This window comes from Rhipicephalus microplus, unplaced genomic scaffold (assembly GCF_043290135.1).
Source record: "Rhipicephalus microplus isolate Deutch F79 unplaced genomic scaffold, USDA_Rmic scaffold_15, whole genome shotgun sequence".
Classification (NCBI taxonomy): Eukaryota; Metazoa; Arthropoda; class Arachnida; order Ixodida; family Ixodidae; genus Rhipicephalus; species Rhipicephalus microplus.
In genome coordinates this window covers 8,636,754-8,649,781 of record NW_027464588.1, presented here as the reverse complement: position 1 = coordinate 8,649,781, position 13,028 = coordinate 8,636,754, and the positions used below count along the sequence as shown (strand labels likewise).

Sequence of the window (13,028 nt, the reverse complement as noted above, 5' to 3'; positions counted from 1 at the left end):
CAATGATTTTGTTGGAAATTCTAGATGTGCTGATACATACTCGTGTGTTCTTTTAAAATGCCCTTATTCTATGAAACACACATCGCGTCTCACATGATGTGAAAATATTTTTACAGGCACAAAGAGTTGGAATCGTGAATGAGTATCACAACTTCATCGTCACCACACTGGTAAGCGTCATCGAGGAGTTTTTGCAATGACAATGTTGTCCTCTTTGCCGTGCTTTTTTGGATGTTATGTTTACAAGAAAATAATACAGCAGAAGCAATACAATTCTTGATTACAAAGTTTAGCTCTACGCACTTGCTCGTTCATCACCCAGCCCTGGTCTTAAAGAACGGACCTTTCCCCGTGATGTCTAGAGTAAGTGTTCTTTAGAGTATGTGTCTACATACGTTACTGAAGAAATGTCGCACATCCAACTAGTAGATTCTATCGAAGGGTCATTTTAGTGTACACTTTCATTCATCCTTAAAGGCTGCAATGTGTTCCTACAATAAATATAGAAAACGACAAAGATGCGGGTTCGCAAAAAACGACCTCCCCGTGGCTTCGTCTCACTTTTTATCCTTCGAGATGTAATTTTTGGTTTATTTACCTTGTCTGCCTACAAATGTGGATCACCAAATGACCTTACTGATTATTAAGTTGTCGTGCTGTCGTGCCAAGATATAGATTTATTAAACCACAGTTTCTCGCTTGGTTTTGTCCGATATGCGAAATTTCTCGTACATTACTGCATTTTAAACTAGAAGGTCAGAATGAGCATTCCTATTACACAACACGACACAGCGTGACAGTGATAGCCGCCTGACTGATACATTCGAGGTTTTGTGGAAAAATATAAGAGAGATACATTGTCGCTCGTTGTATATTCAAAACATTTTATTCATATAGGAATAATATGTTTTGAAGTTAGCGCGCATCGAGCCTCCTATGTTAATGAGCTCTAAGTAATTCTAAGTAATAAGATACAATTTATAGAAGTTTAAACTGCACAAAGCTGTTATGATTTTTATGAAGCTAGGTTCCAAGATTTTGTTAGTTGAATCAAGTACCTGGATGGTGCAGGACCTCCACACTGTCGACCTGACAGCCTTGCAGAACTCAGGGACGAATTTGACTGGCTTCATGCTCCTGAAGAGAGAGGTTTGGGAACAAGACATTGGAGCTGTACGGGAGAAGTACACAAAAACTGGCTTATACCCACTCTTCTTGACTCACCGGGTCTCCTGGAAGCAAATAAGGGTGAGTTCTTAAAGCAGTCTATCTATATTACCACTGTTTGCAGACTTAACCGTTACAGTTAAAGGATTCTAGCTGCTTTACAAGCAGGCTTGAAAATATTAGACATAATTTTTTTTGCGTCGTTTCACGTGTCTCAAATACTCTCGATATCTTGTGACTGTATTCAAGAAAAAACAGCGCATCAGTCAAGCGGCTTGCATTAAGTAGTTACTTCGGTAAAGGTTCTATTTCTCTGTTGAACATTCATAACAGTCACTGAAAAGACTACGTCATACTCAAACCACAATACGTCGCAAGACAGCATATTGTAAAATATATATATTTAACAGCCATACCACCATCATTAAAATTACTCGTTACCATCATCTCTTATAGCGAGGACACTGTGTCTCCAATCAGTGGAAAATACCATGGTGTTCACTACTCGCGTAAGAATAGATTTCCCTTTGCACATCGAGGAAGATATTGGCGCCAAAAAAACTGCACTCTTTCAGCAGATCTTGCTAAGCGATGCTCTGAATCTTAGTCGGATATTGTGTCATGAAGGAGACGTGAAATTCACGTGTCTTAAATTATGCATAGCTCGCATCGAAAAATACTTATTTGCATTCAATACGCAAGTTTAGCAGAGCACAACAGTTGCACTGTAATGTGATGCTGTAGAAAACGCAGAGTTCTCAAAACCAGTGTACTAATCGTGAAAAGCCGTGCACTGAAAACTCATATCTGCGGCTGCTACCACGTTTACCATGACACAAAAAGCTTCATAGTTTTGTGATACTCTTCTCATATCTATTGTCCTAGCACAACTACATGAAGAAACGGAGATAATTGTTTTTTTCTGAATACTTTTTTAAGGCTAACCAAAAATTCGAGGAGCATGAAACTTCGCTTTTAAAATTGAACGTAATAGCAACATCTTGTTACTAGTGCGTATTTTAAACATTTAGTGCATGAAACCTTCTCAATTTCGCTATGCACCTACTAAACCTGGCTTTAAGCGAATAGGTGCAGTACCGAGTGTGCCTTTTTAAAGGGGGTTACCGGCCTTCAACCACGGAGCCATAATGATAATCACATATTCTTACGCGCTTTGGCAACGAAGGCTTGTGCCACGCATTAATTCTGCAACATTTCATGTTGCATTGTGAAGCATGTATACAGGACGCGTGTGTTTGGAAAGCATGGAAGCTACTTTCAGTGAATTTTCAAGCTGATCAAGGTCTTTTTGCTGTTTTCACAAGCAGAGGCGTGGTCGTGTGGTAAAACATCCACTTGTTACGCAAATGACTGGTGTTCAATCGCCACTCGGAGCCAAACAACTCTGGTGCGGTCCTCACTCTTCTTCAGGATTGTTCATCATTTACTTATTTTATTTGCATCATTCTCGATTTTTGAGTAACGCGAAAGATGATGATTTTTCGCTCACTGATAATTTTTCGCACACCAACAACGTAAACACCTATGCCGACACCAGAATTTCTGCGAAATAATCTTTCTAAGGCTATCGCGTTAAAATATCATCTTGTGTGCGGTAGAGCGAAAGTGGTTCGGAAGAAAGTTCACAAGACTGAAAAGACGCCCACTTGCGAATAAGCCTGTATCCTGTCTTGTGTAATTTATTCCAAACCCTTTCCCGCACCCCAAGTGTAGGGTAGCCAACTAAGTCAAGCTTGGTTAACCTTCTTGCCTTTACTCTCTATCTCTCTCTTTCTTCCGAACCGACTTGTGCCCTCCTACGCAAGGTTTTCCGCCAAAGGACCCAACAATACAATGTTTTGCAATATTACAATATGTATGTGGTGTAAAGTGAGAACTGCCTTAGTTGCTAAAAACTTGGGGGACTAAGCATCAAAACAAGGACAAGAACGTTGGGTAGAGAAACACGCAGGACGCAGGACTCAGGCCTTTCCATTATATTGATCTACATTTATTGGCACTGCTTTTTTAGAACAAATCATAATCGCTTTCAGGAAGTATACTTTTAGCCAAGCACCTTCATGTCATCTTATTTCTGCAAATGTCCTCGGGCTCATCACGTACCATTGTTAGCTGGATTTGTTTACCCGCTCTCGGTGAAGACAAAAACTTGTAATTGCAAGGGAAAGGCATGGAAGTTAAGCAGTTTAGAAGAACTAGTCTTCTACCCCACATGTTGGAAAGAGGATGGGAAAAATTGCAGTTTGCAAAATATTGAGCAAAAGAAACACGTGGTATGCCATGCGTGTAGGTCTCAGTCACAATAAGATCATTCTTTATAATTATCTCCTGACGCAGGAATTGGTCTTTATCATGAGTAATGCGAATAAGTAATGCTATATAGGCTTATTATATTGCTATCAATTTGCTGCGAATTATTTCGTTTCTTCCACCGAAGAAAATGGCAATAGGCGACTGGGATACATTTTTATTAATAATGTTATTATAAAATGATCTCTCTATAAAAAATTACCATTATAGAGCTTCTCTAAAGTTTGAAATAAGGTTGGTCAGGTCACGCACGTGAGAAACTTCGAAATGATCACTTTGAATCAGTGTTATTCACAGTGTTGCAAGTGAACTATCGCAAAAAGTCCTGGTGTTTCCGTCCAGACAGACACGGCTCTCACTCAAGATGCTCTAATTGTTTTGGTGCGAGCCATCCAGAGCCTAACCAAGGCGCGTGCATTGGAGGTACCACCACGATTCAGCTGCCGTACAAGTCCTGCGGAAAGGAACCTCACTCAGTCGAACATGCTTAAAGAGGCCGTGAGAAAGGTAAGCCAGCTATCTTAAACTTACTTCCATACAACCAGAGGCGACACTTGTTATAGCTTCAGTTTAATACGACGGTTACCGTGGGTGCAACACCTACGAAAATATGTTTGTTTTAAATATGACGTCTGATAGCGATTTTGATTGTAACAACGCGTCGTGAAGTTGCGTCATCAAGGCTACACAACCACTGCCCTCATGTTTTCAATCTTGCCGAGGTAGGATTGAAATGTGCCATGTCATTGTTGCAATAGAGAGCAAACGCAAGCATAATGTGCTTGTCAAATGGCTCTTCATAGAAAACTGCGCACAATACAGCAGCGAGATTGTTCATATTCATTAAGCATCCTGTGTATTCATTGCAGAATAAAATATTGTTTTGAAGTTTGAATCAGAGCCATAATGGGCGGCGGACACGACGCTGCTTTTTATTTTCAGAAGTAATCACATCACGAATCAGTCCATTCCTAAAGGCAATTTTCCTTACTTCGTTCCATATATAGGAGCACAAGCAGATCATCTGCCATATGTGACAGGTACGGCACACAAACTAAATTTTCGCATAGTGATCTTACTAGTGGTAAGATTGATCTGGCTTTCTGAAAATGCACTGTTTGGTCCCGTAATTCATGAGCTATTAGCGTAGATAAGATTGTTTTAGGTGCCGATAATATAATATAAAGTTTGCTGAAAAATATCTGTTTCATGTTTAGAGGCTAGGAGGAGGAAACAATTCACCCATGCTCCATAATATTATCGTTCGTGGTTTAACGCTGTTGGAAAGTTAAGGCTTTCAGACCACGACCATAATTTAGTGTAAATCACGCAAGAACCCTAGGTTCTTGTAGATGACATTATGTCAAATATACGTAATACCTCAAGCTGTGATGGAGGTGTTTTTAATGTGTAATTTTCTTGCCCACAACGGTAAATTTGCCGACTGTGGACATGTTCAAAGTTCCGTCACAAACCGCTAGCAGTAGAACACTATTGACGTAAGAGAGAGAGACAAGCAAGATGTTTTATTTTGTGGTTCGAAGAAACCAAATGTTACTTAAGTTTTGTGATTTTGATAACAAGGTCTATTTCTTCACAAATGAAGGGTTATTAGTCAAACTAATAGGAAATGTCAGGCACTGAACCTTGTTGGGAAGGTAGGCAGATGTCTTTAACTGTATTATTTTGAAAAAACCAATGATAACAAAGATTTTGTGATTCTGATAACGAGGTCTACATCTTCACAAACGAGGGGTTTACTTAATATAGGAGTAGTGAAACGGATAGAAAATAACTGATACCAAACCATGTTAGTAAGCGTTACAGAATATGGCGCAGACTGTACGTGAGATATACAATGCCAACTTCCTGAGCGTAAATCAGCAAAGTAGTTGTGTTGTCTTCATTCGTATACATTAGCCTTGATTATTCCTCGCGAGAATTCATGTGCCTATTTCAGAGCAAGGTGTGCTTCTGCGTGCTGGCATGACACACTGTATTGTTGCTACAACTGATACCGTTGAGTCACCTAACACCGCGAGGAGGACTAGGAACGGTACCTTGTCGTTTGCATGAGCCGCACCATGAGAGGTACCAACTTACACACCTTTGCACAATAAACCTAGCTGACTCGTCCTCTCGTCACCCACACTTTTTACTATTCCTTCAATAAGTGCACGTAAGAAGATTACTTACGGCAAGCCTCATTCTCCGTTGTTTTATTTACAGAATAGTGTCAATCCCCCCACGGGGATTATTACAGGGGTGAGCATCACTGTCACAACTTTCGACGTTTGAATCAATAAAAAGCAGAATAATAAAGAACACATAACTACTGAACACAGCAGTAGGTCATAGAACAATGATACATAGTTATTTGAACGATAAGCAAGTACGAAGTACACCAATGGTACACCAACAAAAAACAGGAGTCGAGAAGAAACGAAGCACAGAAAGAAGAAAACACAGATCGAGTATTGTTATCAAGGAACCGTATTAAACAATAAATATATGCAGACAAGTGTTTTAGTATGACAATTGGAAACAGGAAAGACTGCGGGAAGAAAAACAGATGATCACTGTACATGCTAACTAGGTTAGAATAGATCAGTGCCTTCAATTACTTTCATAAAGTTCTCTTATGTTTGGTGCTGTGTAAAGACTGGATTCAGTGTGTTCCATTCTCGAATTACGTGCGGGAAGAACGAATAGGAAAAAGTATTATTACTAAATGAGTATTCTTCGAGTTCCCTTGCGTGACTTCGCCTCGTCGGTCTGGTATCTCGAAAGCTCAAGTAATGATCTGAGTTTATGCGGAATGATCTTTGTATTTAGTTACTTTGTCCAAATGTTATTGCTACGGAGAGCAAACATTTTTATCGTTTTCGCCTTGTAAGATGCAGTTGTCATGAAATAACGAAAGCAGGCAGTCTTTATTCTCATTACTTTTCATGAGCCAACGGTAATTCTTTTCCATCCCAAACATGGGGCTATCACTGGGCTTAGCACTGCTTGGTGTTATTTTCACACACGGCCGATGGCTGGCAATAAGGGGGGGGGGGAGTGTATTCATGGTGTCCATTTATCTCTACTGACTCTCTTGTGTATTGACTGCTTTTCTTGTAACAGTGTGTATGCGGAGAAAACTAGAAACGCTCGCAAGAGCTCTCTTAAGGCTGTCATATATGTAAAGCAGTCCTGGCATATGGAATCTTTTTCTCTAGCAGCGGCACCAATTCATTGCTCTAGTAGATGTGAGCGTGTCTATTAGTACTGGCTATACTTAGTGAACGTTCTCATTGGTATAGAGAACGTGCTTATTGGTATCGTGGTGCGGTAATTCAAAGGTTGCTGAGCTCATGTGGCTGGGCTAATGATGGCAAAAAAGCAATCGTTTTTGCCATGAAAACAATACCTCAGGGGAAGCCACGGCATCTCCAGTGTGAAGTGCCAGTAGATGAAATCAGCGTAATGACACTTAAAGAACTTACGCAGCGACTTAGCCGTGCGCACAAATAGAACAGACAGAATAAACAGCAGTCGTTACGCCAGAAATAGCACACGCAACATGCAACGTAACTCACATGATGGAAGTACTATAACAGAGCATAGCAAGGACAGCAGAGAAATCACATAATGGCGCATGAGAGTTTCATTATGAATGACAGCAACATATGAGATACTAGATAGTTTGCCCACATCAGAAACAGCAAACTCATAGTATTCGTAAGGAGGGGGGGAAGCAAGCATTTCAACAGCACAGGCAACAGGACGTGCAAAGGATAGATGTGGGCAGTACAAATAAAAAAAGACATTCAGTCTTCACCCACAACAGGTGATCAATCTCAGTTTGGCGAGTTCACTCGGCGCTTTCTGAACGTTCCGCAGGTGGTAACCTTACTTCCACTACTTGAGCTACCAGGCTTGGAGTGACTCTGCGAGTTTGTGGTTCATGACAATTCCTCGGGTGAACACACATTTTTGGGCGACAGAGATGTCGATCGTGCGGCTTGCGAAAAGGTATCCCTCCCTAATTTTTGTCATAGATACCGGCTCCTACAATGTCTAGATGCCTTGCCGGTCACTTTTTGGGTGTGCACAGCATGTGTGCGCGACTTTATTGATTTCCTTGACTCCGTGGTTTTTCGTCGCTTCGTTGACACTGTCTTCACGCTACATTCTAAGCCCAAAGGTGACCGTTCATTGAGCTCGCATTTGCACTCGTTGTTTCGGGAGGTCGGATATCGGTGAGTAAGTTTTTCTTGTCCCAGCGCCTGAAATGCTTGGGATGCTTCCTTCAAAGGTGTTGCGTTCGAAGATTGTTGGTTTTCTGTGGCCTTGAATTTCTCTGATGAAGTTGCAGAAGCTCTTTGGCATCTCCGCAGCGTTGCTGGGCTCCTCTGGCGACGTTGTGGAAGATGTTAACGCTCCGGTGTCGCCAGTCAACGTAGCCGGAAACAATCTTTAGTTGCGTGTTCCACGTTACACCGCTTATACTTGGACACAACATCCTGAGATGTATGACCGAAGTTGCACTTAGTTGACAGATGAAATTTGGCCGGACGCAACATGCAATTTTTCGCTGCATCGCGCGCACAGCCTGCGCACACCGCGTGACTCAAGCATCACGCGATTACCTTTAATTGAGAGTAAGTTATGGGCTGGCTTGCTCATGCCGATCTGACTATGCGGGGACAGCCAGTAGCGACTCCGCCGGAGCGCTGGTCTCGTTGCTGACGAAAGATGCGAGCAAGACGCCCTGCAAAAATGTATTCCTGAATGGAGCAAAACACAGTGATAAGAGAAAGTGTTTCGTGATTTGCAGTATTCGTACTCTTCTAAGAAAGAGCAGCGAGCCGTCCTGGTAAATATAATCCCGAACGCCCACCGCCAATGTGTTTAGAAAAGTGGTTAACGATTTAGAGTCTCGAAACTCTAAGCTATGGGAGAGCCCAAAGTCGTCAATTGGGCCTCTCACTTGATCAGACCGCATCTACCCCTTACACGCAGGGTTAACAGCAATGGTACCCACTAAATTACGCGTTTCCCACGTACGGTGTTATAAACATTATCGGGTGACAAAGTGCTCGAGCAATGTCTTGATTGATTTGTGGGGTTTAACGTCTCAAAACCACCATATGATTATGAGAGATGCCGTTTTGGAGGGCTCCGGAAATTTTGACCACCAGGGGTTCTTTAACGTGCACCCAAATCTGAGCACACAATCCTGACGAACAATGTCTTAGTGTGACTACTTTACCTTAATAAGCCTCCAATTGGAAGGCAAAGACTATTACAGATTCAGTCACCTATAGTAGCTCTCACCGACTGGTTCGCCCTGCGTGACCCCCTGACGCCCTGACGTTGTGGAATGCACAGAAGGGGCACCACATCTGTGGACTTCTTCTACCGGCTCCCAACCAACTTTCTTATATCCTTTTTAAATGTGACGCATTTCTTAGCGTATCTATCTATCTATCTATCTATCTATCTATCTATCTATCTATCTATCTATCTATCTATCTATCTATCTATCTATCTATCTATCTATCTATCTATCTATCTATCTATCTATCTATCTATCTATCTATCTATCTATCTATCTATCTATCTATCTATCTATCTATCTATCTATCTATCTATCTATCTATCTATCTGTATGTCTGCCCGTCTGTCTGTCTGCCCGTCTGTCTGTCTGTCTGTCTGTCTGTCTGTCTGTCTGTCTGTCTGTCTGTCTGTCTGTCTGTCTGTCTGTCTGTCTATCTATCTATCTATCTATCTATCTATCTATCTATCTATCTATCTATCTATCTATCTATCTATCTATCTATCTATCTATCTATCTATCTATCTATCTATCCGCCTGCGAAATTTAGCTCTCCTGGCCGTTGCGATAATGGTATCAAAGTCAAACTTGGTATGGCATAACATGACTGTATGAAGAACATGACATCATCACACAGATGTCATGAATGTCATGATTTACATTTCATGGTCCTGCAGCTCTTCCGGTGTTTCGTTCACTTGGCAGGGTGCAAAACTGGTATGGTATGACGTGATTGCATGGCGAACACAAGCGACAGACCCTAACATGAAAATCATGACATGCGTGTCATGTAACAACATGACTACATGCCACGCTCATGGTGCACTGGCGGCCGTTTCGCTAGCTTCACTTATATACTAAATTTGCTATTACGGGACGTGAATGGATGACAAAGCTATGATACTGGTGCAAACATGATAAACTGGAGATGCGTGTCATTTCACAACCAGACTTCATGCCACATTGATGATGCGCTCGCAGCCATTTCACTAGCTTAACATATGCAAAATGGTTGATTGGGCGAGTTGGTGATACATGACTAATTATGAAATGGAAGCGCACAACGTAGATGCAGACGGAAAGACAGGGACAAGCGCTAACTACCAACTGAAAGTTTATTCGGAAAAAATATGAAATATATACTAAAAGATGATACAGTGTCAAGGCACATACGATAACACCAAAGCACAGACCAAAAATGGCAACACCGATAGAATATCTTAGTGCGTCAGCCCTACCTTACCATCGCTTACTGTGCTTTACATTGATTAGTTAACTTCTACGGCATCTGCTAATGTTTAAAAACGCTAGCTCCTTATCAGACAAAGCGATTGATGGTTTGCTGACGCAAGCCCCGTGTTCCGCTATGTGTGCTGCTTCAATTATAAGCCTTGTGCGCTCATCTTTGTGTTTTTGGAGAACTACTGTCTTATCAAATTGTACTTCACAACCACATCTAGTGACATGCTGGGCAAGAAAACCATCGTTGCCGCTACGAACATTGCACGCATGCTCACGCAACCTGTCGTTGAGGCATCTTCCAGTTTGCCCAATATAACAGGCACCGCACGAAAGTATGATCATGTAAACTACGTCACTAATGCAGTTGACAAAACGGTTCCTGTGCTTTGTTTTACACCGCTGTTCCCTGTGTCTAGCGCCACATGTCAGTCTAGCCAGCTGAGAAAGCTTGTGTGGTGCAGAGGAAACTACACGCACTCCCATGCGCTGCCCCACCTTTTTCAGGCGGTGGGTAACCTGATGCATGTAAGGGACAACAGCTACTCTTTCTCTTTCTTTTTCGTGGGTCCTGTTGTCACGTCTTACTGCACCATGTCCTTGGCCATCTTTAGCTCTCCGTTTTCTACGGATACTTTCGGCCACGGACACCAAGACCGCCTCAGGATACCCAGCTGACTTAAGCCTAGCCACCTGATTGTGGAAGCTGGCCTCCATTGAATGCATACAGGAACGGTCAAGTGCATTAGTGAAACACGTACTCACTATGCCTCTTTTTACAAGTTTGCTATGAGCCGACGTGTACGGCAGAAGCGGTTTCCCCTCGCGTGGCTGGAATTCCCAGCAGGTATGTTCAGCCCTAAACGTAAGCCTGAGATCAAGAAACCTGATTGACGAGTTTTCCGGCATTTCATGGGTCAATACAAGTGGACCAAGGTATTTCTTAAAGAGAGACAACACAATATTGGCATGAGACACAAAACCTCGAGGATCACACTTCACTATGACTAAAAAATCATCAACAAATCGAAACACTTTCTTCGCTGCAGTGCTCACTAATTCTTGATTAACGGCCCTGTCCATTTTCGCCAACAACAAATCACTCAAAAGTGGGGCCAGACACGACCCAATCGACACGCCCTGTTTCTGAAGATACACGTTGTCATTCCACTCTACATATGTGGAGTTGGTGGGTTCAGCCCTTCGCACTATTTGGTGGGTTCAGCCCTTCGACCGGTCACGGAATCAGGGTTTGCAAAATCCTGCGTTCAGAGTGGAATCGGCAGGCTCGACTATACCGGGAGTCGCTCAAGCTACAAGTTCTTCAAGAACATCGTTCGCACAAGAGGAAAAGAAGGCTTGAAGAATTCGCAGCAAGGATTGAAGACAGCTCTGCTTCCTTATGGGTTCAAGAGCTTCGGAAGCTGCGTTCTGAAGTCAGAAGAAAACAACAGAGTGAAAGAACTGTGCATTTGGTTGGTAACGTGGTGCTTCCCGAATTTGTGCAGAGGACGTTAGGCCTAGGCCCCAAATTCGCCTTTGTGAAGAAGCGAGACCCCCCGGACCTGTTAGCCATTGTTAGAAGTGTATCTAGTCGGGTTCCTCAAGAAGACTCTGGCCGGTGCATCTCGGAAGGACTGGACATACTTCAACGCGGTAAGCCCGTCAGCAGTCACCTGCCTTTAAGCCGGACAATCAACTTTCTAATTGACAATGATCTTTGTGCGGTGCCTTCAGACAAGGAGGGAGGTTTCGCAGTGCTTACAAAAAGGCAGTATTTTGAAAAAGCGCAGTCCGCCATTAGTACCGTGTTCGATACGTTCACCGGCATCGATTTGCGAAAAGTGAAGGCAAGAGCAAAGGACCTGTGCCGAGAACTCAATTTAGAAGGCTTAGTGAAAAATTTAGATAGGTGCGATAAACTTTCGTTGAACTTATTTTTTTCAGCTAAGACACATAAGCCTGATGTACCTTTTAGAGTTATAGTATCTGAGTGTGCTTCCTGGCAAAAGAATGTAGGCGTGTTTTTGCAAGATAAGTTGAAGCTTTTCACCATTAATGACCCATTTTTAATTAAGAAGTCGGATGAAGTTATCGAATTTTTCCGACAAGAGTTTAACACAGGTCTCATGGCATTCTCAATAGATGTTAAAGATCTTTACTATTCTTTACCTCATGATGCGTTGCTCACTTGTATTGAAGAATGCATTGACCAATTCGGTGGAGTGTCATTTCAGAACAGCACAGGAATGAGTGCGCGTGGTTTTTTAGACTTATTGGGCATGTATCTCAACTCCACATATGTAGAGTGGAATGACAACGTGTATCTTCAGAAACAGGGCGTGTCGATTGGGTCGTGTCTGGCCCCACTTTTGAGTGATTTGTTGTTGGCGAAAATGGACAGGGCCGTTAATCAAGAATTAGTGAGCACTGCAGCGAAGAAAGTGTTTCGATTTGTTGATGATTTTTTAGTCATAGTGAAGTGTGATCCTCGAGGTTTTGTGTCTCATGCCAATATTGTGTTGTCTCTCTTTAAGAAATACCTTGGTCCACTTGTATTGACCCATGAAATGCCGGAAAACTCGTCAATCAGGTTTCTTGATCTCAGGCTTACGTTTAGGGCTGAACATACCTGCTGGGAATTCCAGCCACGCGAGGGGAAACCGCTTCTGCCGTACACGTCGGCTCATAGCAAACTTGTAAAAAGAGGCATAGTGAGTACGTGTTTCACTAATGCACTTGACCGTTCCTGTATGCATTCAATGGAGGCCAGCTTCCACAATCAGGTGGCTAGGCTTAAGTCAGCTGGGTATCCTGAGGCGGTCTTGGTGTCCGTGGCCGAAAGTATCCGTAGAAAACGGAGAGCTAAAGATGGCCAAGGACATGGTGCAGTAAGACGTGACAACAGGACCCACGAAAAAGAAAGAGAAAGAGTAGCTGTTGTCCCTTACATGCATCAGGTTAC

General features: G+C 42.5%; 1 protein-coding gene across 2 annotated transcripts in view; it reads left to right on the top strand.

Moving 5' to 3' along the window:
* The window catches only part of LOC119173756 (glutamate receptor ionotropic, kainate 2), a 45,230-nt gene that overhangs the window by 12,315 nt on the left and 19,887 nt on the right, over positions 1-13,028 (top strand). For both annotated transcript variants that reach the window (XM_075883145.1, XM_075883146.1), the window contains 3 exons: positions 117-170; positions 1,072-1,248; positions 3,841-4,005. In XM_075883145.1, the coding sequence (XP_075739260.1) occupies positions 117-170; positions 1,072-1,248; positions 3,841-4,005 (396 nt within the window). The remainder of the gene's footprint in view (positions 1-116; positions 171-1,071; positions 1,249-3,840; positions 4,006-13,028) is intronic.